The sequence below is a fragment of the Sus scrofa genome, chromosome 3, assembly GCF_000003025.6.
Source record: "Sus scrofa isolate TJ Tabasco breed Duroc chromosome 3, Sscrofa11.1, whole genome shotgun sequence".
NCBI lineage: Eukaryota > Metazoa > Chordata > Mammalia > Artiodactyla > Suidae > Sus > Sus scrofa.
This window is the reverse complement of record NC_010445.4, coordinates 113,995,804-114,021,332: the sequence shown is the minus strand read 5'-3', so window position 1 is coordinate 114,021,332 and position 25,529 is coordinate 113,995,804. Positions and strand designations below refer to the sequence as shown.

Below are 25,529 nucleotides of genomic sequence, written 5' to 3'. Positions count from 1 at the left end.
TTTATACTTCATCTCTGGAAAGCCAGGAAAGGAGAACTACCATCCTGCTCCTGTTTCTTGACAAAAGCACTAGAAAAGTGTTCCAAAACCCCAGTGCCTGTGAAATTGACAAGACTTCCTTCAGGATTGTGGGTCTAGTCTTTGATCTCTTGCAAGTCAGTGTAGAACACAGTGATGGAGACAGTGAGTGGCGCGTCCTTCTTCTCCAGGCAGTATAACCAGATGTGTTGCTGCCCATTGTTAAGTATCTATCTGGTACCTGAAGTTTTCTTCCAGTCCAACTTTTTTTTTTTTTTTTTTTTCCGCTTTTTAGGGCCACACCAGTGGCATATGGAAGTTCCCAGGCTAGGGGTCGAATAGGAGCGACAGCTGCCAGCCTACACCACAGCCGCAGCAACATGGGATCTGAGCCACATCTGTGACCCACACCACAGCTCAGGGCAATGCTGGATCCTTAACCCACTGCGCGAAGCCAGAGATCCAACCAGCATCCTCATGGATACTAGTCCGGTTTGTTACTGCTGAGCCGCAATAGAAACTCCCTTCTAGTCCCAACTTTTGACTGACAAAAAATACCTTTCACAAAATAAGAATTTTTGTTTGATAAAGTCAGTATTTGTACTACAGACAAATTCCAGAAGCTAGGTACAGTGGGAAGAATAGTAGTTTCATCAGTTACAGTTTGAAATGAAATGGTGGAACTTTCAGGTCTTCTGTGAACTGTTTCAAAAAAACGGGGAAAATTGTTAGTGTTTCTAGAAAGCATAAGAACATTTAAAGATGCAATATTTTAAATTTCTTTCATTGCTTTACGTTACAAACACGCTCTACCATGTTCAGCAACCTGGTAGAAAGCTTTAAGACCAGGTTTTGTGTTGGTACAAATTAAAGTTCTGGAGAAATTCCAACCTTTTCAAATCAACTTCTCAAAATAAACAAAAAAACTTCCACAACATGTTTTTATAAATAGTTTTATTGGAACACAGCCATGCTCGTTACTTTACATATTGTTTATGGCTAGCTTCACGCAGTAGACTTAAGTAGTTCTTACAGAAACCTTATGGCCTACAAAACCAAAAAAATTTACTTATCTGGCCCTTTGCAGGGAAAAGTTTGCTGATTCCTGTGTAAACTGATGATAGTAAAACCAAAGGATGAATACATTATCTTAGCTTTAGTCCTTTGCTTTGGCATCTTTCAGCTTAATATAGGCACCAAGTAAATGAAGGAACATGTAGGTGCTAATAGTGACAGAGTGTACTTTCTTTTATTTCTGAAAACAGAAAAATTTTCTGGATTATGATGATTGCATAAGAATAGAATTAGACATTTAAATTTTATTTTATACTATGGTAATACTCAAAGAAAATGGGGGAAAAAATTTTTTTTTAATTTTATGGCCATACTCACAGCATATGGAAGTCCCCAGGCCAGGAACCGAATCCAAACCACAGTTGTGACCTGTGCTGAAGCTGCAGCAATACCAAATCCTTTAACCCACTGTGTGGGGCCTGGGATCAAAACTACTCCTCCACAGGGACCCAAGCTGCTGCAGTTGGATTCTTTTGTTGTTGTTTTGTCTTTTTTAGGGCCACACCTGTGTCTTATGGAGGTTCCCAGGCTAGAGGTTGAATCAGAGCTGTAGCTACCAGCCTATACCATAGCCACAGCAACAAGGAATCCTAGCCGTGTCTGTGACCCTACACCACAATTCATGGCAAGGTCAGATCCTTAACCCACTGCATGAGGCCAGCGTTTGAACCCGTGTCTTCATGGATACTGGTCGGGTTTGTTAACCGCTGAGCCACGACAGGAACTCCTGCAGTCGGATTCTTAACCCGCTGTGCCACGGGGAGGACTCCGAGGGTGATCGGAAAAGACATTTTTTGTGTCTATTTCATGAATTCCTTGAAGGCAGTCCAGATGTCCCTCTACAATAAACATGTCACTCCACTCACTCCTTCTGAGTGATCTCATCTACTCCTGTGGCTTTAGTGGCTTCTTCATGCTAATGACTCTGTTCTCTATCTCTAAACCTCCCAGCTCATGTGTACAGCTGCCTACTAGACAGACGCACTCGAATTTTCCATCAGCACCCCAAACTTGTCCAGTTAGATTTATCTACCCCATTTCGCCTTCCCGCCATGTCTCAATGTTCCAACTGAACAAACCTCTCAAGTTTCAAAAAAGAATACATACCTTGCTCTCTTTTCTTTTAGGCTTTTGTATGTCTTGTATCCTCTGTCTAAAATGTCCTTCCTGACCTGGCTCATTTCTGTTCCTCCCTCCTCTCAGAGGTGTCTCCTCTGGGAAGCCCTCCCTGACACTCCCAATCATAAGCACTCACCACCACTTGCTCATCAGCTCATCAGCTCCTTGAGTGAGCCACGTGTGACCTTTTCTTTTCTTTTCTTTTTCTTTTTGGCCACCCTGAGGCACATGGAATTCCCAGGCCAGGGATCAGATCTGAGCCACTGTTATGACCTAGGCCACAGATGAGGCAACACCAGATCCTTAATCTGCTGTGCCGGGCCAGGGATCAAACCTGTGACCCAGTGCTCCCAAGACAACACTGATCCTCTTGTGCCACAGTGGGAACTTCATGTGTGACCTTTTCAATCTTTGTTTTCAAGTGCTTAGCACAGTAGTTTGGTGGGGAGAGTAGATGCTTAATGAATCTTTTAATGGAAAAATGAATCCTAATTCTAGTTGCTGCTGCCAAATGGTGATGGTACCATTTATGGTCCAGCAGGGAGATTTCACACAATCTAAGCAAAGATAGAATTTAGGATTCTTAAACTAGAAGCAGCAAGATTGTCTGGTCCACAGAATCCAAGATCCAGTTTAGTGGCAGAATTAGGACCAGAATTCTAACTACCCCTCCAAATTCATTATTCACAGACTGGTTCTTTCTACTAAAACAAGGTCATCTGATGAGGAAACATGGGCAGTTAGAACATGAGATGAGGCCAGAAAGAAACACCAAAAAGCATGCTGATGTGCTTGCAGTTTTATTTATTGTTTAGCTTTGACCCCAAAGGATAATATCCAAAATGTGATAAGTATCTTCCCCCTTCACATATATTATTTCATCATAAATAAGATTAAAAATGCATTAGGAACAGACAAGTATTTTTTGAGGGTCACAACCAAAATAGTTAAAATTTAAAATGTAGAATTAATGCAAAGACAGACAATATAAAAATGAAGGTGATGGGGCGAACCCACCTCCTAGAGTCTTAAGTGAAAAAAATTATTCCCCATATATTCTAAATCAAAATTATTTACCAGAAATTAAGTTACATATGGAGGAGATAACAAGGAGAAATGCACAATATGTATCTCTATTTATATAAGCATTACCAAGAAAAGTAGTTACACATTTAGAGGGGGAAAAAAAAATTAGAAAATCTACGGATAACCTTCACAAAAAAATTAAAATGCTTTAAAAATGGTACCCTATAGAAAATAAAAGTGAATAAATTAACTTCATCTCTGGCCAGATTAACCAAACAAAAAAAGAGAAAAGTCGTTGTATTAATAATGACAGAACACAAACTATTTCATGGGCATCTGCAATTATGTTTATAAAGAGACAATTAAGGATATAGAAACATGCTTATAGTTGTATAAGGATGAGGGAAAAAAGCAAGCCACAAAATTATGCAAGATTTCATAGAGGGAAGATTTGAAGGAATTATACTAAATTATGGGTAATCAAATTGTGACATTCTTTTTTTCTGTACCTTTATAACTTTATAACTTATAGCTACCTCAGTAGTATTTAACTGTGAAATGTATTTTATCAAGAAAAAATATATATACAGAGCACAAGCATAACAGAAAACATAAAAAGAAACCCATTTTTGCTGTTTTAAATTGTTGTAGGAGTTCCCTATGGCCTAGTAGTTAAGGATCCCATGTTGTCACTGCCTTGGCTCTGGTCACTGCTGTAGTGTAGGTTCAATCTCCGGCCCAGGAACTTCTGCATGCCACGGGCAAAGCCAAAACAAAAAAAAGAAATTGTTGGTTTTTTTCCACTCTCCAATTTGTGTCAAGATGGAGTAATAGGGAGCACATTTATTCTACCATCTGAAACAAACAAAAAATTGAACAGTAGTTCTAGAAATTGTCCAGACTCTGCTGCAGGGAGAGGGAATCTCGCAGGAGCCAGTGGTTCCCCTTAGTTGAGGCAAGGGTGCTTGGAGTCTGAGAAGCCAAGCAGCTTGAGGTTTCAAGGCACAGCACCAAAGAGAAGAGAGCCACACACAGAGAGAACCACAGGGTTCCACAGAGGGTCCTGCTCAGGTCTTCAGTTGAGTGCTAATCCGTGTACACAAACCAAGGCCAGGGAAAACCACCTGAAAAGATTAGAGGGAACGTTTTCTGAGTTCAGACAGGGTCAGCTCCTCTTCCCATGGGCCAGAATAGAAAACCTCAAAATTCATGAGTGTCAAGTAAAATACTCAGAAATGTTTTTGCCTCAGTAGCAGAGCAAAGTAAGCACCAGGCTAAACCCTGCTCTTGTCTCCCTAGGCACAAGACCCAAAAGAATTAAAGCTGTTCCCATGTAACCTATCCACAACCCAGACAAGTTCAAAATTTTAAATTCAGAGGAATTTTAAAAATCTAGCACCTAACAAGGTCAAATTTACAACTCTGATTTTTTTAATTGCCAGGCATACGAGATACAGGAAGATAAAACTACTAATGAAAAAATCAGCGATCAGTACCAACCTAGAAATTACATGGGTGATAGAATTAAGACAATTATAAATTATGCGTTTACTCTGTATGTTCAAGAAACTAGAGAAAGCTTGAACATGTTAACCAAAGACATGAAAGATGTAAATAAAACCAATATCAAACTTCTGGAGATAAAAACTGCAGTGCCTGAGAGAAAAATATACTGGAATAGGCAAATTAGATACTACAAAAGAAAAGGTGAACTTGAAGATGTAGCAATGGGAACTATACAAAATGAAATCGTAGAGGAAAAGACCAAAAAGGTGATAATTTACTCCAAATTAATTTTATAATTACAAAATTCTTACTAGAATATCAACATCCTTTTTGGAGAAATTGACAAGCTTCTTAAAACTTATATGGAAATGCTGAGATCATAGTAGCCAAGAAAATTTTGAAAATTAAGAACAAAATTGGATGACTACCAGTTTCAAAATTCTTCATAAAGTACAACAATCAAGACAGTATATAGTATTAGTACATGTGTAGACAGACAGATCACTGCAACAGAATAAAAAGTTCAGATATAAACCCTTACTTTTATGGTCATTTGATTTTTTAGCACAGTTATATCAATGGCTGCTAGTAAGCACTATTGTGAATAAAAAGGAACAAACTGCTGATAAATGGTACAGATTAGTTGAACCTCAGAAACATTATGCTAGGAGTTCCCGTTGTGGCTCAGTGGTAATGAACTAGACTAGCATCCATGAGGATACAGATTCAACCCTTAGCCTATATACCATGGGTATGGCCCTAAAAAGACAAAAAAAAAAAAAAAAAAAAAAAAAGCAAGGAAGGAAAAGAAGGAGAAAGGGAAGGAGGAAGGAAGAGTATTCTAAGTGAAAGATCAGATACAAAAGACCTCACATGATTACATTTATGTGAGGTTTCCAATAAATGGCAAATCTGTAGAGACAGAAAGCAGATCATGGTTGCCCAAGGCTAGAGGTGGGAATAGAAATTGACTGCAAACCAGCACAAGGGGATTTGGGATATGATGAAAATGTCTAAACTGGATTGTGGTATTGGATACACACCTCTATAAACTAACTAAAATCATTGATTTGGGCACTTCAGTGGGTGAATTTGATGCTATATAGGTTACATCTCAGTAACACGTTAAAAAAGAAAAAAGACTGGGGGAGTTCCCTCTGTGGCACAGTGGGTTAAGAATCTGACTGCAGCAGCTCAGTTGCTGTGGAGGCAAGGGTTAGATCCCTGGCCTGGCATGATGGATTAAAGGATCTGGTGTTCCTGCAGTTGCAGGGTCAGTGGCAGCTGTGGCTCAGGTTCACTTCCTGGCCTGGGAACTTCCATATTCCATGGGTGCAGCCGTTTAAAAAAAAAAAAAAAAAAGACAGGGAAGGGAAGAAAAGCCCCTAAATTAAACAACTGAGGAGTGGCCAACAAAATGTTTTCACTTTTCCTTTTACACATGGTTTTCTTAGTTTTTTCCCTTTTCAACTTATTTTTTTCAGTTTTTAAAAAAATATTTTTATTGATGTATAACTGACATAACATTAATCTTGGGTGTATAACATAATGATTTGATATTTGTAGATATTGCAAAATGATCACCACAGAGAGTTCAATTAACATCCATCACTATACTTTTTTCTTCATGATGAGAACTTTCAAGATCCACTCTCCTAGCCTCTTTCAAATATGCAATACCATGTTATTAACTATAGTCACTAAGCTGTACAGTACATCCCATAACTTAGTCATTTTTCCCCCAGTTTTATTGAGATATAAATGACATACAGCACTGTATGAGTTTAAGGTGCACAGCATAATGATTTGACTTACATATGTCATGGAATGTTTATCACAAATTTAGTGAATGTCTATATTCTCCTGTCCTTTTCAACACGTTTATTATGCAAGTAATCTGTCACATGGGCTCATATTTGTTTTTTACACTTAAAAATTCATGTAAACAGAAAAGAACAGAGAAGAAAATCATAACGTAATCATGGTACCCAAATCAACATCTTAGTGAATGGAAACATTCTCCCATATTTATTTTGTATGTTTATTTATCTCTCTGATTATACCAAAGTTTCTGTTTTATTTTTAAGAGACTGAAATATTTTCTTACTTTGTTGAATAGGCTGTTTCTCAGCTATGTTATTACAGATCCTTCTGGGGTTTTTTTTGCCTTTTATAGGCTTAATAAATGTATAGTGTATTCACATAAATTGCTTTGTTGTCAATTTGTAGGAATGGTTCCCCAAGGTGAGGCCAACTTTGCTCCATCTCTTAGCCCTGGGAGCTCCATGGTGCCGATGCCAATCCCTCCGCCTCAGAGCTCTCTGCTCCAGCAGACTCCGCCTGCTTCTGGCTACCAGTCACCAGACATGAAGGCCTGGCAGCAAGGAGCAATGGGAAACAACAAGTAAGGGGCAGTTTTTATACATGCGCATCCCTGATCCTCTGCAGCACATAAGAACAGACAAGCCTTCCCAACTAAAGAGAAGATTATTAGCTATTATTCACTTGCAAATTCAAGGAACTGAATTTTGTTATCAGCAAATAGTGATTTTTAAGTCCTTGCAGATTCAAGTCAGATTTGTGTGTTTATAGTACAGAAAAGTATTGCAGTGACCCTCAACCTTTTCATCCCACTTCTAGCACACCTGAAGAATGTGAGGGACTCCTATGTGTACCAGAACTCCCTTGGGACAGATGAAGGAATGGGTCCTTTTTTAAAAAGTGATTTTTTTAATCATTCTTTATAAAAACATTTTAAAATCTTAAAAATCTAAGCAAGAAGAGCAAAATGATATAATTCTGTGAAGCTGCGTAGTGGGCACACAGGTTTCACTCTCAGTATTTTTGAAGGATTTCATAGCAACAACAAAGATTTTATGTCTTCTCAGGTCATTCTGCCTTACCCTGCTTTTTGAATCTCTAGATTTTCAGTGGCCTCATTTTGCCCATTTTTGCTTAAAATTACCTTATAAAAGTCATCCCCCACCCCAAATCCCAGCTGCTGAACTTTTCACACATCGCTTGAGTTTTATGAGGGTTTTAATTTGGTTGTGTCTTGGTTCTAATGACAGGGAAGCCATTTAATCTGACAACATAATAAGTAAGGTAGTTAAAGTTGAAAACTTAAGACCGTAGTCTCTTAAAGTTCATTGAAAGGTAAGAGAGGAACTCTTCTGTCGGAGAACTCGTAGCTCTCGGTGGGGAGTGGAATACCCTCGGTAGAGACGGAACACTGTGCAATGCTCAAGAACTTAATCTCCTGCCATGTTCTAATCCCAGCTTCCTGAACTCACTTCAGATTCCACGGTCCACTGTTATAATTACTCCCTTACAGGCACTCTTAACTCCTTTGCCCAGCTCTCCTGCTGTTGCATTTGTGCCCAGCCAAATGCTCCCTAATGAAATCTACCTAAGCTCTTGCTCCATGCCTGCACCTGAGCACTTAAATGTGCCTTGAGATAAAAACACAGTCCTGCTAACACATCTGCCCCACTTCACAGTTAAATTCCATAAAGGACAATGCTCTATCACTTCCTCGCCTTCCATTCCTTTTTGAACCTGTCAGGCTTTCATTCCAACCATTCCACCAAAACTGTTCTTGTCAAGGTCCTTAATATCCTCTACAGTGCCAAATGCCATGAGCATTGATAGCACACATCTGAGCACTTATTCTTTCTTGAAGCCCCTTCTTTGGTTTCTGGAACAACTTTCTCTCTTGAGAAAGATGACTCTCTTTCTATCTCTCTGACTCCTCTGCTGGCTCTTCCTCATCTCCCTGATTTCCATTTGAGGGCCTTAGAGCTCATTCCAAGACCTCTTCCCCATATCTACTTGCTCCCTTGGTTGTATTATCCACTCTCACTGATAAAATTCCCGTCTCTATGCTTATGACTCCCAAATTTAAGTCTGTAGCCCAGACTTCTCCCCCGAACACCAGACTGTACAGACAACTGCCTAATCAACGTCTCCACTTAGAAGTCTCATAGGCATCTCAAACGTAACATGACAAAAACTAAAATTATATTCTTCCCCAAAACCTGCTCCTCCTCTGCTTTTCTTCATTTCAGTGAACGACTCCATTCTTCCCAGTTACTCGAAGAAAATCTTTTCTCTTTCTCCCACATCCCACGTCAGACATCTGTCAGCAAATCACATCAGCTTTTTAGCAGCTCTCGAGAACTCCTTACCTGTCCCTCTTGTATGCTTGAGTGCAAGCCAGCATCATCCTTTCCCAGGACCACTGCAGTGGCCTTCTGTCTCCCTGATTCCACCCTTGCTCTACTGTAGTTTCCTCTCCATTTGGTCGCTAGAGTGATGCTTTTAAAACATGAGGCAAGGAGATCCCTGATGGCTCAGCAGATTAAGGATCTGGCATTGTCACTGCTGTGGTGTGGGTTGAATCCTTGGCCCAGGAACTTCTGCATGCCATGGGCGTGGCCAAGGGAAAAAAAAAAAACCCATGAGGCAGGATATCAGCCCTTTCCTCAAAACTCTCCAACTTACTCAAAATGCAATATAAGGCCTTTGCCGCCCTACATAATCTTGCTCCTGGATACCTCTCTGACCTCATCTGCTATTCTCATCACTTACTCTGATGCACTGGCTTCTGTTTATTCTTCTGTTCCTTGGATGTGCCAAGTACATTGCAAACTCAGGGCTTTTGCATTTTTAAATCCCTCTACTGGAATGTTCTCTCAGCAGCCACAAGATTTTCTCTCTCATACTTCAAGCCTCTCCTTATACCTTATTAGATGTAGATATTGAATGCCACCATATTAAACTTCCCTAACCAACATTTTTTTTTTTTTTTTGGTCTTTTTGCCATTTCTTGGGCCGCTCCTGCAGCATATGGAGGTTCCCAGGCCTAGGGGTCAAATCGGAGCTATAGCCACCAACCTACGCCAGAGCCACAGCAACACGGGATCTGAGCCGCATCTATGACCTACACCACGGCTCACGGCAACGCCGGATCCTTAACCCACTGAGCAAGGCCAGGGATCGAACCCGCAACCTCATGGTTCCAAGTTGGATTCGTTAACCACTGAGCCACGACAGGAGCTCCTGACCAACATTTCTAAACACCATTTCCCACCCCTTGGTTCCTCCTTTCCCATCTTTATTTCTCTTTATCATGCTTAACATCTGATACATTGTATGTTAGTCTTTTATGGTCTGTCTCCTCCAACTAAAATACAAGCATCAGAAGAGCAAAGACTGATTTTCTTTACTTTCTTTACTTCTGTCTGTCCGTCCTTTAGAATAGGTATGCACCTCATATACCTCCGTTGACCAAATGAATGCAGAGATTCCCTATATTCCTACCTAGGTCATTTTTTGAATTCAAATTCAAATGTGGACTTGAGTTTTTGTTGTACTTTAGCAATTTCTGTAAAATTTGACTTTCCCACAGCTATCACCAACTCTTCAAACATTCACACTTGCTTATCTAGTTCATGTATAAAAGCTGAGTAGTCAACACAGGCAGCATATGGTTGGTGACCACTCACTCTGTTTTGCACAGTGCAAGATACCACAAGGAACTGGGAAAAACAGTCCCTGCTATCAAGTTACCAAGAGAGTAGGTGGTGACAAGAATAGGAGAGAAGTAAAACGTGAAACAAAGACTCATTAAGCAGAATAATGTAATAGAGAGGTGATTTTTTTTTTCATTATCTCTCTAGTGGCAAGAGAAACAAAGGGTTAACCAAGCCTATTTGTCCTGGAACTGGGCAGTGTTCCTATGAGTCACAAAGGAGAATCCCAGGGCTTATTAGCATTTTAAAGGCGAAGGCCTGTTGTTTAATCCTTTGTTTCTTATTTGACCTAGAACTCTCCCTTGCTTGTATGTGGAACCTCCTTAGGCTAACATCTTCATCTTTTTTCCTCTTTCCCCCACTCCATGATTTAAGGGTTACCGAATACCTAGTGCTAGCTTAAGGGAACTGTGATAACTGCTGTGAGGCCGGTGCGGAAAGCAGAGTGAGGAAGGGGTCCTTCACGGATTGGGCCCGAGGTGCCAGTGATCCCCACAGTCCACTCCAGGACCTGGAACAATGATTAATGCTGCAGAAGGGCTTGGTCTTCCACACGGAAAGACCTAAAATGGAACTGTTGGCAGGAGCAGTTTGAAAGAACTTAAGCTAATATACAGTCCCAAATATAAATTTAAAAGAAATTAAATCTTAAACTTTTTTCTCTAAGTATGACATCATTGCAGTCCTTGAAGCTTCTACATGCATTAACTTACATAGCCCTGCGCCTCCACTGTGGTGATTTATGTATCAGTTGACAAATGAGCACTGTCTAAGGCAGAAATGTTCTCATTAGAAAATGTGCAATAGACTAATAGTCTTTTTTCTCACCTTTAGTTTTGGGGACACTGTCTGACAAGCATTCACACTGTGCAGACATTAATGGTCCACAGATGCGTTATTGACCATTTGCTAGCCATATAATTTTCTTTGAGCATTTGTGTTTTATAATTACTTGGGGAAAATTCACTGCTTTTCTTCAGACATGATGAATAGGCTGTTTCTCAGCCTGTTCATTTCAGTATGATTACTTTAATCTACCAGAAGCTATAAATGTCAGTATATCCTGCTTACCTCCCAGGAGCTAGCAAAGGGTAGATAAACTATTGGTGGGGTAAATAATTTTTGAAATCAAATTTTTCAGAATTAACATTAACATAGGTGGAATTTTACGAGCAGCTTATTGTTAAAAAACTGATAGCTAATCATGAAGTATTTGTTGCTTTGTAGAACTTACGAAAGACACAATTCATTTTATTTTCCTTTAAATGAGTATATCTGTATCACTTAGAATTTGGGGGTTTCCGATAGAAATTTTCAGATTGTATTTACATGGAGTTTATTCCATACTGTTCTACCTACTAATAGAAACTGGTTTAACAAATGAGATCCTTGGTATAACGACAGTCTAGAACTTGGTGAAAAAGGAAGTATATAAAACAAGCCCTCTGAAAACCATAATGGCCCTTGCAGTTTGCTTCCTAAAAGAGACATGAAGCTCTCTTCAGACCTGAGAAGAAGACCTTTGGATTCTTTAAGAACCGTACATTTTCCAAATTAAAAAAAAATCTGGTTAGATACTTTTCTTAGTTTAGAGCATATTCAAAGTGGCCAGAAGCAGAACCCTTGAGAAGTGACAGCAAGTGATAGGACATTGGAAGGCTCTCAAATTTTAATGTGCATACATAGTTAGAAATGCAGCTTTCCATACCCTCCTCCCCAAAAATACGATTCGCTATGATTAGGATCAGGCCTGGGAGTCTCAATTTTCAGTGACTACCAGGGAATTCTCTTGCAGATGGTCCCTAGACTACACTTCAAAAACCATTGGTATAGATACAGTGAAATCTATCAATAAAAACCAGTCTGAATCTCATCAGTTGACAGCACTGAGTAACAACCCATATCCGTAATTCATTCATTCATCAGATATTTACTGAGTGCCCGCTACATGTCACTTACTTCTAGAGACACGGAATAAAGAGAACAAGGTACCATCATCCCCCTGAAGTGTGAAATCCAAGACAGTACACAGTCATTCACAATATAAGAATGCTACCTTTGACTCATTCATTCCTTTGTAAATTTATTCAGTGGATATGTATTGAAGAATAATATATATAACAGGTACTTTGCTTAAACAGGATATTCTCTGTTTAAGAAGATAAAATAGTGTAATAAATTTTAGAGTGATTTTGATGATTAAATGTATAAACTTAAGTTATCTGAAAGATTTACCTATGTGGAAGACTTCCTTAGTTATTCAGATAATTGACGCTCAACAACCCTGATACAGGTCACATAATTATAACTTAAAATGAGGTCTTTTTAGTTATTAACCTCCCTGCACAGAGTTCAAAGTGCATCAGAATGATATTTAGTTCTTGTATATTGTAACTTAAGAATATAAAATATTTTCTTTGAAATTCTTTTTTTTTTTTTTTTTTTTTTTTGCTTTTTAGGGCCACACTCACAGCATATGGAAGTTCCCAGGCTAGGGGTCAAATCGGAGCTACAGCTGCCAGCTACAACCACAACCACAGCAACACAGGATCCAAGCCACGTCTGTGACCTATACCACAGCTCATGGCCACACTGGATCCCCAACCCACTGAGCAAGGCCAGGAATCAAACCCCTATCCTCATAGATACTAGTCAGATTCATTTCTGCTGCACTATAATGGAACCCCCTTCTTTGGAATTCTATCTAATAATTTAGACAAAGAGTCCAGTCACATTATCCCTGTGTTCATGAGCAGTGGATGTAATTGGGATTGTTTTTGAGTTAACAGTGTGTTCAGTCAAGCTGTCCAGAACCAGCCCACGCCTGCACAGCCAGGAGTGTACAACAATATGAGCATCACCGTGTCCATGGCAGGTGGAAATACAAATGTTCAGAACATGAACCCAATGATGGGCCAGATGCAGATGAGCTCTTTGCAGATGCCAGGAATGAACACTGTGTGCCCTGAGCAGGTAAGTGGCACAGCTGGCACACTTGCTGCATACACACACACAAACACACACACCACGACACACTGCAAATCATTACTCCAAGAAAATCAAGTATGTTCACAATTACTTGTCAAAAATAACCAGTTTTTCTTTCCCACTATCTTTTGATAATTACTATTTATTAAGATATATAAAAGAAACTTTGGCAGACCTTCTAAGATTTTAGTCTCGTGAGATTTTAGTTTTATATTTGTTACAAAATGATACAGATAGAACATTGACTTCACACTTAGCCTTTATGTTCTGAACACATTTTCTTCATTTCTCCCTTTCAACAAACTCAGTCCTTCCTATGCACAAAGATAGCTCTGTAGGAGATAATATTAACAAGTTGAGGAAACACAACATGAACAAAGGATTAATTGAATAATAGGACAAAACAGCTATGTAAGAAATGAACTCCCATGGGACCATGCATATATTTCTGTCAGATTAAGCATATATACAGTTAACCACTGACAGCTTAAAGTAAAAGCAGTCTGATTAGGAGAGTCTTCATGGAGAATTTGTCTAAAGAAAGAAATAGAAAAGAACATTCAAGACTGGTTATCATAGTATGCCCTAGGCAGGAATACATGCTGAAGAAGCCTAATGAATGTTAAGAAGATGTTTATATTATATTTAGAGCAGAATTTATGTGGTAAGCTTTTTTTTTTTTTTGCCTTTTTAGGGCTACACCTATAGCACATGAAAGTTCCCAGGCTAGGGGTTGAATCAGAGCTGCAGCTGCCGGCCTACACCCCAGCCACAGCAACCCCAGGTCTGAGCCTCATCTTCGACCTACACCATGGCTCACAGCAAGGCCGGATCCTTAACCTACTGAGCCAGGGATTGAACCCACATCCTCTTGCATACTAATCGGGTTCATTACCACTGAGCCACAACGGGAATTCCTGTGGTAAGCTTTTTAAGAGGCCATCTAAATCTTTAGTTTATCTTAGAACCTCTGAAAGATGTTTAAGGAAAGAATGACTAAATTCAAAGTAAGGTCTTTGAGGTAATCCTTGTAGTTATTATCCTGTCAGCAACCACAAAGTAGACTATGATGCCTAGGCTATGGTCATAGCTGTAATGTACAGCAAGTCTTAAAAACATGTAGACACTGATTGTCTTTTCTGTACAATTCCTTTTTGATAGGATTTTTTTTACTCCCCATTCCCTAGATATTATATAGGAAGCCTAAGGAAGTCAGCAGGGAAAAAAGCAACAACTTAGTGATCCATATTTTACAGCAAAACGAAAGAACTAAATAGGATTGTTTTTTGTCCTTGTTATCTTATTGCTTTTCAGTTATTAGAATTATTCACTATCTCCAGTATATTAAGACACAATAATAAAAATATAATGAATTAGGTAAAAGGATATTACATTTAAATGTATTTCTTAGATAGCTAAGCATTGCTTTTTTATTCCATTTGACAATCTCTGCCTTTTAATTGGAGTGGCTAGCCAATTTACATTTAATGCAATTAATGATATCAATATTGAAATTTTAAATCTCTCATTTTTTTCTCTTTGTCCACCTTGGCGTTTTTAGTTTAATTGAATATTTTAATTCATTTTATCTCCTTTGCTGGCTTATTAGCTATATGTAATTCTTAGTTTTTTATATTTCCCAACATAGTTGTTTCCAGTGTTCTCCATGCCTTGCTATAGATCCAGATTTCCATCTGTTATCATTTTCCTTCTTCCTGGAAGTCTTCATTTAACATTTTTTACAGCACAGGTCTGCTAGTGATGAATTCTTTTTTAGCTTCCATATATCTGAAAAGTTTTTGTTTCAGCTTTATCTTTGAAAGTTCTTTTCCCTAGAATTCCTTGAATTCTAGGTTGGTGGTTTTAGCTTTCAATACTTTAAAGATGTGGGCCCACTGCAGTATTTCTGTTGAGATATCTGCTGTCATTTTGTCTTTGTTTCTCTGTACATGGCTGATCTTTATCACTGGTTTTAGGCAATTTGATTATAACATGCCTTAGTGTGCTTTTCTTTGTGGTTCTTGTGCTTAGGGTTCAGTGAGCTTCTTGATTCCTAGGTGTACAATTTTCATCAAATATGGAAAAGTATTGGCCATTTTTTTCTTCAGATATTTTTTCTGTTACCTCCCTACCCCTTCTCCTTCAGAGACTCCAGTTACACATATTGTGGGCCATTCAGAATCATCCCACAGCTCACTGATCCCCTGGGTTTGGAGGTTTTTTTAGGGGGTGTGAGGTCAGTCATTTTATTTCTCTGTATGTTTCATTTTGGATAGTTTCTATTGCTATAGCTTCAGATCCACTAATCTTTTCTTATGAGATGTCTGATCCGTTAATTTTATCTAGTGTATTTTTCACCTCAGACATTGCTATTTTCATCTCTAGAAGTTCATGGTAGACCCTTTTTATATCTCCCATATCTCTAACATGTTCAGTATTTCCTCTATCTTCTTGAACATACGAAATATGGTATGTTCTTAAGAAGTTCCCTGGTGGTGCAGCATGTAAAGAACCTGGTATTGTCACTGTTGTGGCTCAGGTCACTGCTGTGACACAGGTTTGATCTCTGGGCTGGGAACTTTCTGTAGGCTGTGGGCGCAGCACCCCCCCAAAATATAGTAATTGTCTTAATAGTCTTGCTTGTCATTTCTATCATCAGCATCCTTTGGGGGTTGGTTTCAATTGATTTATTTTTCTTTCCATTATGGATCGTGGTTTTCTACTACTTTGCATACCTGATAATTTTTTATTGGATGCCAGACATGTGAATTTTACCTTATGTTCCTATAAATATCACTGAGATTTGTTTTATTTATTTCAATCAAACTTGAAAATAAACAGTTTGATTTTTCAAGTCTTGCTTTTTTGTTTAGTGGAACCAGAGCAGTATTTAGTACAGGGCTAATTTACCCTACTACTAAAGCAAAGCCATTCTAGCATGCTACCTGATACTGCATGAATTGTCATGTTTTCCACTCTGGTCGGTGTGATCAAGGCTGAGTCCCAGATCTGTGTGATCTTTGGGACTTATTCCCTTAAATCCTTTCAGGGGAATCTCTGCCTTGGGTAGTTTCCAAACCTAACAGATATTGGGTAGCTGGTCAGCACTGAGCTGCAGACTTGAGGGGACTCTGCAGATCTTCAGCATTTTCTCTCTGCAGTTCTCTCTCTTCTGATATTCTACCTGATGAATTGTAACTGTATCTTCTCAACTCAGACAGCCTGCAAGGCTCTGTTCTATTTCCTGTCCTCCTGCTGCAGAAGGTTCTCTCTAGGCAGTAGGCTGGGGAAGTGTAGGGCTCACCTCAATTGAAGCCCAACCCTTAGGGACAAGTTTCTTTCATTGCTTTTGTCCAGTGTCTTGAGTGCCTTCATTTAATACATTTTGTCCAATTTTTTAGTTAATTTAGGCAGAGTATAAATCTGATCCTTGTTACTAAATCTTGACTGGAAGTGGACGTCTTTTGCTGAACTTGAACTAACTTTATACTGAAGTATCATATAAGAATAAGCAGAATAGCATACAACCAGATGAATTTTCACAAACTAAACACACCTTTATCACTGTCACCTAGACCAAGAAACAGCATTACCAGCAGTGCCCCAGAGGTTCCCCCACACCCCCTTTCCTGTTACCCCGCACTCCTACAAAGGGAACCACTGTCCTGACTTAGCACAGAAGATTGCTCGGCTTGTTATTTCTGCTCTCTTCCTATTACTCTTCTGTCAGTGAGATTGTTTTTCATTGAGAAAGTTGGTCTTCACCTTAAACAGCTAGCTTGTAATTTGGTCTTGTACTTATCTTTAATAGATAAATGATCCAGCCCTGAGACACACAGGCCTCTACTGCAACCAGCTCTCATCTACTGACCTTCTCAAAACAGAAGCAGATGGAACCCAGGTCAGTAGGAAAACTTAAGCGCAGATATGTCAACTTTTCTCTAGAGACACAGGAAACTGTAGCATTGTGGTTAAGAGCCTGATGTTGAGAGTCAGACCTGGGTGCGAATCCTGGTTCTGCTCTTGGCTCTGTCATCCTGGGCATGTTAGTGAACTTTTCCTGAGCTGCCGTGTAACCAACAGAACTAAGGTACCTGCTTCTAGGACTGTTGAGAAGGTTGAGTGAGATGAGCTGTCAGAAAGTTTAATCTAATGTTTCGACAGGATGAAGGATCAAAAATGGTGATCACTAATTGCTATTTGTAAATAAACACAGTACTAAAACTTGTGTGTAATCAGAATACCTCAGAAGAGCTCAGTAAATTCAGACAAAACAGAATGCCTGCTGTATACTCTGCCTCCTTTTAGATGTTTGTTTCCAAACAATACAAATAGCAAGGGTGGCCACTTTCCTGTGTTAACATAAATTAAGGCATTTTGGAGGTTTTAATTCACTTAATTAACTTTGTTTTAGTCTTTAGTCTCAATACATTTATTTTTTTTTTTTTAAATACAGGCCTTATGGAAAGGTGGAGATACAGAGAGGCATGGGTCATGTTTGCCCTCTGAGTGAGCTGTGGGAAGAAGTAAGGAAAGGAAGTTTCGTTTGTGGAGTGTTTATGATTTGCCAGGCACTGTGCTGAGCACTGTATGTTTTATCCCATTTAAGCCTCACTATAACCCTATGAAGGAATTAGTTTTTCCTATTTTTTCACAGATGGAAGAAATAGAAAATGAGGAGATTTAACTACATGCACACCTCACAAACTCAAAGTGGTGGAGCTGAGGTTCAAACCCAGGTCTTTCTAACACCCAAGTTCATGTTTTCTCTGCCACTCCATTCAGGGCTTGTCAACATGTAAAACATACAGACAGATGCACGTAAATTATCACATAATCAAAGAAGGCAAACTCAAATTTATTCCCAGTAACAAGAGCCATAAGCAATAAAAGAAAGGAGAAATTAAAAGGGGCGGGGGGACAAATTGCTGAGATGGTCAGAACATTTATATAGGAGATAGGACTGAACTGGGTTTGAAGAACAGGTTGCCCGGCAGGCGAAGGAGAAAGGCATTGTGGGTTTTGGAGGCTGGGGAAGGGAGGGAGCTTAGAGGTCTAGAGGATTGGAAGTCCAAGGGCACAGAGACAGGAAAATGGTCATATCAGCATAGTCCTAGGAAACCGAACTCACAGGACTAAAGGGTTTGTAATAAGAATTCATAGGAATTTGGCGTTCCCGTTGTGGCTCAGTGGTTAACGAATCTGACTAGGAACCATGAGGTTGTGGGTACGATCCCTGGCCTTGCTCAGTGGGTTAAGGATCCGGCGATGCCATGAGCTGTGGTGTAGGTCACAGATGCTTCTCGGATCCCACATTGCTGTGGCTGTGGTGTAGGCTGGCAGCTACAGCTCCGATTTGACCCCTAGCCTGGGAACCTCCATATGCTGTGAGTGAGGCCCTAGAAAAGGCAAAAAGATTAAAAAAAAAAAAAAAAAGAATTTATAGGAATTAAAATTGGTACAGTAGATTGGGGCAACTTTCCAGGGGCCTTGAATGCTAAATTCTAAGACATTTGGATTTCGTCCTACAGATAAAGCATCCCTGAAGGGGAACAGTGATTAAAGTGCTTGTTTAGGCTTCATCTTGCAGGGGAAGAAGGGGAAGGAGGAGCACCGGGCAGCCAGCTCAGAAAGAGGAAAACCAGCTAGGAAACTGCATTCATGGTTGGAACATCAGGAAATAGGATCTGAGTCCTGTGGGGATAAAGAGAGGATCGTGTGGTGGGGAAAATGAAGTCTTCATTCACTAAAGGTTTTGAAAGTCTCACACTTACAGAGACATATACTTGGCAGCTCAACAAAATAAAACAACTATGTTTTAAAGTTCCTGAGGCCTGGGACAGTATTAGATCTGAAATAGAAATTATGTTGGAAAATCTTAAGAGGTTGGGACTCAGCTCTCACACCACTGTTCTCACCTGGCAAATCATAATTTTCATTGTTATCTTGCTTTGCTTGTCTGTGAGGGAATAGCAATATCAGAAGGCCTTTGAGGTCTGGTCTGAGGTACTATGTTAAAGTAGTGCTTAAGGCTCAGGGAGTTCCCTTCGTGGCTCAGCAGTTAACAAACCCCACTAGTATCCGTGAGGCCAAGGGCTCTATCCCTGTCCTTGCTCAGTGGGTTGAGGATCCAGCGTTGCTGTGAGCTGTGGTGTAGATCACAGGTGCGACTTGGATCCCGAGTTGCTGTGGCTGTGGTGTAGGCTGGCAGCTGTAGCTCTGATTCAACCCCTAGCCTGGGAACTTCCATATGCTGTAGGTGCAGCCCTAAAAAGTTAAAAAAAAAAAAAAAAAGAAAAGAAAAAAAAAGTAATAGTTAAGGCTGAAATGAGTACTTTTTGGAGTTTCATTTAATATTTTTAATTTTTAAAAGTTCAAAATAGACTCATTTTTTTTTTAAGCATTCTTTTTATTTTTGGCCATACCTATAGCACATGAAAGTTCCTCGAGGCCGTGGATCAAACCTGTCCCACAGCAGCAATCTGAGCCACAGCAATGACAATGCCTTAACCTGCTGTACCACCTGGGAACTCCAAAAAAAAAAAAAAAAAACATTCTTTTTAGAGAAGCATAATTTTCTTTCTGGTTTGTTTTATCATCCCCTTATCAAGAATCTTTTAAGTGTTTGGGGGCACAAACACCTTATACTCTTACCCAGTATTTCGTATGTTGAAACATATAAACCTGAAGTTTTATGTTAATTTTTTTAAAGTCAGTCAGTGCCTGAATGCACTATAGTCTGTGCTCACATTGGATTTCAGTGGCAGAATCTTCTTTCTGTATTAGTCCTTCATGAACTCTATTTGCTCTAATGTTTCTCTCTTTGCCAGACAGAAGCTGGGGATGAGGTAAATAGAAATATGAACAGGACAGATGTACAGGAAAGGAGAGCAGGATGGGGGCTTAGCTGTATTTGCAGAGCTGGGATGAGGAAGAGGCAAGACAGAGGAGAGAACAGGGAAAGAACACAGAGTCGAGAAGGAGGAAGAAGGCTGGTAGGGGGCTTGTTGACACAGAGAGAGAAGAAAGCCAGGGTTGGAGCTCTAGAAGGAAAAGAGTAGGAATGAGAAGATGCAAAGAACACAGGTGAGCGGAGGGCACAGGGGCAGCTAGAGAAGAGCTGTCTGACATACACCGACTCTCACACAGAGCTGGTGTATGTTAGATACGTGAGGAAGAGCCCAAAAGAAGAAAACAAATGGGAGCCTGTGGGGACAAGAAGGAAAATTTGGGAAACCTCGGGGGGGAAGGAAGATGAGAGAGAGAGAGGGTGAGGAGGGAGACGATACTCATCTAAGTAGAGATTTAATTTATCAGACACTAAAAAAAAGCTCAGCTCAGAGGCTGTCCGCCTCATCCAAGAGAGGCAAGAGCAGAGGGGTCGGTGTCTGTGAGGCTAGACTGACAGAGAAAGTGGATGGTCAGGCATTTGACCTTTGACCATTGAAGGTTGATGCAAAACAACTGTTATTCAATCAGGATAGGAAAGTTTTCAGAAGAAGTGACTGTAATTGGCATGAATTTAGTGAAGAATAGCCCGAAAAATGCATCGCTAATCTAAAATACCTCATGAACCTGTTAAACATCAGGCGCAAGTTTAGAGGCACTTGGCTGCCTTAGACGGCATCTCCATTCTTGGTCTGGAACATTCACAAGTGTGATATTGGCCCAGTCAGTTCTACAGGTGACTTTTTAATAAGGCTGGTTGGTAAAAACTAACTTCTGGCTTCGTTTTCCCAATAGAAAATGTTAAAACTCTGTAACCTTAGACTTTTTAAAGGAAGACATGTATTATTACTGGAAGTAGTTAAAGGGAAAATTCACACTCTTCTCAGCTAGTAGTTTACTGTTATTTTTAGCTCATGTGTTTAAATGGATTGTCTATCAAGAAAAATTAAGTTAAATATAAAATTGTTCTACTAATATTTTGCTGTAATTCTAAAGGCAACATGTAAAGGAGTTATGTAATAGTACATTTAGATACTACACAAATCTTCTGGACATTATTTTTAGTAACACTGATGTCCTGTTTCTGAGTTGTGGTGGTTTTTATTTTGCTAATACTGGGTTAATAAAGCCCTTAATTTTCTAACATCATAGAGATTTTTTTTTATCCTACTAAAGTCATCCATAGAATGCCTTTATAACTAGTTTCCCAAATAACATATATATATATATATATTTTTTAAAACCACCACTGGATAGCCAGACTGAAACTGGGCTTTTTCCCAATCTTGACAGTATTAGCAGTGATGCTCATTTTCAGTATTGATGGCAACCCTGTAGGAGGCTTGACCATTCCAATTTTGATTTTATTTTTAAAGTGTGAACTTTCCAGAACCCTGAGCAAAATGAGTGCAGCGATTTTCTTTTTGTAGGACAAGAAGACAGAAGAGTTCTTCTCTGTGGTGACTACAGACTAGAGGAATGCTCTAGTGAGTTTCCACTTCAAGTAGTACCCACTCATAAGCCGGGGGGGCAGACCCTTCTGTCTAAACACATCTTTTATTTGTGTTCCAGCAGGTGCAACAGGTTCAGGTGTTTGCTGACGTCCAGTGTACAGTGAATCTGGTAGGCGGGGACCCTTACCTGAACCAGCCTGGTCCACTGGGAACTCAAAAACCCACGGCAGGACCACAGACCCCCCAGGCCCAGCAGAAGAGCCTCCTTCAGCAGCTACTGACTGAATAACCACTTTTAAAGGAATGTGAAATTTAAATAATAGACATACAGAGATATACAAATATATTATATATTTTTCTGAGATTTTTGATATCTCAATCTGCAGCCATTCTTCAGGTCGTAGCATTTGGAGCAAAAAAAAAAAAAAAAAAAAAAATGAAAAGTTCACTTTGTTGGGAGATTGAGAGATGTTTTTGTTTCTTTCTTCGTAAAGGCCTTGGATATTGAAAAAATAACAAGGCAGAACAGTTGGACAATCTCTCTCTTGAGCCAAATTTAATTATTCTTATTTTTGTAATCAGTCATTGGCTTCTTATCTGGATGAAGGCTTTTGGAGGAGCACCAAAAGGACAAGTTCCAAGGGGAAGATGAAGCTCCGCCTCCACTGGCTCAGTCCTGCCCGCCAAGGAAGAAGGGCCGGTGGGGCTTTGCCTGTGCCGTCCACCAAAGGCTGTCACGTGTCTGTAAATCAACAGCCCTCCCCTTCCCAACCCCAGGCAGCTTGTGTGTACAATCAGCTTCTTCTAGCAACTCTATATCTGTTGGCTTCAAGAGAATATTTTGCCTCCACATATGTACCCCTTCTCCTTTTTTTAAGAGATGGATTTAAACCAAGATGCCTCCAGGAATGAGGACAGAATGAGTATATTCGCAGAGGAATCCAAAAAATACAGTTTGGGAGAAAATGCAATAATTTTTGATGAGATGGGTGAAGGACAAGAAGCGAGTTATGTCAATTATTGTAGATATAATTTTCTGATTAAATCTGGAAAAAAAGGCAGCCTGTTCTTTCTGCTTTTATTGTATTAACAGCTGAGGTAGCTAAAGGTATTTAAAATAAAATTAAATTTATGATTCAAGTAGCTTACTTTTCCCTTAAATCTCACTGTAAATATATTTGATTTCTTGTAGAAATTGATTTCCTTCTGTTTAATTTTATGGTTTTATTATCATACTCTTGATTTTTCTAAATTTCTGTGTGTGAAATATAACATTGATTGAATTGCAGTTACATTTGGCTAGTAATATTTTATTATTTTAATAACTGTGATGCCATGTATGGATTTACTTCAAATCAAAATGCCACTGCCACAAAGAGCTGTTCCAGATGAGCTAGAGCATTCTGCCCTAGCGTGTCCCCGGGATCATCTAACCTGAGCGCAGTGCAAGGAATTATCACCAGAAGTTCACAGGCTACTTGTACAGAGAAAAATTAGCACTCAAAGAAAATCTTCATTTTTGCTTTAGATTGACTTTGGGGATTCGAATTTTCATCAGTGCAAATATAAATCTCTCTCTCCTGCTCTGAGGCTAATTGGCACCGTATTTTCCCTTTGTGTCTTGTCACTCTGCCACGTCTTGTCTCGTGCTGGCCTCTAAGTCAAGGACCCAGTGAACTGACTTTCTAGTTCTAGAAGTTCCACTGCAAGGCCAGAAAAGCTTGAGAAAGGTATTGTGGACGAAGCAAAGGTAGACCCCCATCACTCGCCTTTACTGCACCCCTGGGCCTGTGAACGATGACAACATCTGACATTGTGCACCAGCTACCTCTGCTTCCATCGCAGAGAAAAGGCCATACGAACTAACAATGGAAGAGGAGCATGGACTCAGACATCAAGGAAGAAGCCATTTTCCCAGGTCCTCCTTTCTGCATCTCACCATCCCTAGTTACAGATAACTCCATTGAACAGCATCTATTCAGAAACTATATTGAATAAAAAGATTGATGGAAGGGCTCAAGTGGGTAGCAACTATGAAACAGAAATAGGACACTCAGTTACAAACATTCGCTCTTTTAGTTTTTCAGAAAATGCATCCCTGATTTCATGCATTCCCAGCTTGAAAGCCCAGCCATATTACTCTAGTCCCTCCCAAACTGTTTTAGGAGGTCATTTCTGTTTTGTTTGTGATATTTAGATGTGCTGACTTCAGGAATTTCACCTTTAACTTCAGCATTCCAGATGAAGTTTCCTGACTCAGTGCTTTGGCATAAGGAACTTTAAAACAAATGGTAAGGAAAATTGGAGATGCTAACATCCTCCCCCATCCCAATTGCACCTTAAAGTATGCATGTCACCTTCAAGGTTTTATAATTGCACTGTTTGTTTTATGTATGTACAGATTAAAATTATTGCTACATTTGAGGAAAATAAAATTGCTTGCTTCTATGTAATTCCTGTCATTCCACAGGAAATTCACTTTTCCAGCTACTGAATAGATGGGTTGCCTCTTCATTTAAAGGGAAGAAATGAAACCTACTCCTGCAGGAAGTTCCAAACCCAAAATGACTAAGGATCCTTAAAGGATAACAAAAGACAAAAGAAAGGATCCCTGAAGCTAAAGCTCCTACAAGTCACCCCATGAGAAGGTCCCAGTGAAATCATGATAAGAGGCTATGAGGAAATTCTAACTCTGGCCACACTTGTCTGATGATTAAACACTCTGGTCCTGCTGTTCCTTCACCCAGAAGATCAGGTCCAGGCAGCACTGCTTAGCTATGAGATAACATCTTTCTCGTGATCACTGGTTTTTATGTACTAACAGTTACTATTATACAGCTATTTAATCTTACTTGAGAAGGCTCCTTCTTGACAATGCATTTTATAAAAGGTAGGCCCTTTTCTTGCCAATGTTTTTGTTTCGTTTTGGGGTTTCTTTTTAGGGTTACTCCTGCAGCATATGGAAGTTCCCAGGCTAGGAGTCCAATTGGAGCAGCAGCTGCCAGCCCACACCACAGCCGTAGCAACGTGGGATCCAAGCCGAGTCTGTGACCTACACCAGATCCTTAGCGAGGCCAGATTCTTAACCCACTGAGCAGGGCCAGGGATCGAACACGCATCCCTATGGATACTAGCTGGGTTTTAATCCACTGAGCCAAAACAGGAATTCCTTGTCTGTGTGTTTTTAAGGCAACCTAAATCCACCAACATTTGGCTAAGTCGGGCCGGACGGGGTAAGGAGGGTGAGCCCATGTGACCCTAGGGGGAAGGGTAAGTATTTATTGCACACACACCCTGCACACAGCTCCACGCAGATTTGGTGGTAGCTGTTGTCTGAAGTCATACTTTTGGAGGAACGAAACCTTTTTTACAAAAGTCAGGACAAGGTAAAAATGATATTTCTCTTCGATGAGGCTGAACATTGATTTAAATTTATCTTAAGGTAGGGGTGGGGGGGCCATTCAAAAAACAGTAACAAAGGAGAAAAAATGGGGTCGATAGAGAAGAACTTCATTTTCTTTATGGTTCTGCCTAAGATCACTTCCATACTTAGAAACTGTCTCCTGGGCCCTAACAATCAAAGAAAAAGAAAGGACAGTCGTCTGTTTACAGAAGAAGTTGTGCTGATTTCCTTGTTGACTTTAACTACTCTTCCCAGAAGACCTGCTGCACTTGAATAAAGTGAATAATTCAGAGCAGGCTCGATCCTTGACCATTCCTGTACCTCTGAAAAGGATCTCGATGATTTAATTAAGCCCATAAATTCTTTTAATTGGAGAAAGCTGCCAAAGGAAGCATTTCTCCATCCAGAACCTTTTCTGCCAGCGCTAAATTAGTTTTCTTTATATACTTTGTGTTCATT

At 39.8% G+C, this 25,529-nt stretch overlaps 1 protein-coding gene across 12 annotated transcripts in view; it reads left to right on the top strand.

Moving 5' to 3' along the window:
* NCOA1 (nuclear receptor coactivator 1) overlaps positions 1-24,119 on the top strand; it is a 253,867-nt gene extending 229,748 nt beyond the window's left edge. For 5 of the 12 annotated variants that reach the window (XM_021085898.1, XM_021085897.1, XM_021085900.1 and 2 more), the window contains 4 exons: positions 6,973-7,147; positions 13,067-13,250; positions 17,077-17,166; positions 21,786-24,115. In XM_021085898.1, the coding sequence (XP_020941557.1) occupies positions 6,973-7,147; positions 13,067-13,250; positions 17,077-17,166; positions 21,786-21,956 (620 nt within the window). In that variant the 3' untranslated portion in view covers positions 21,957-24,115. 12 annotated transcript variants of the gene reach the window in all.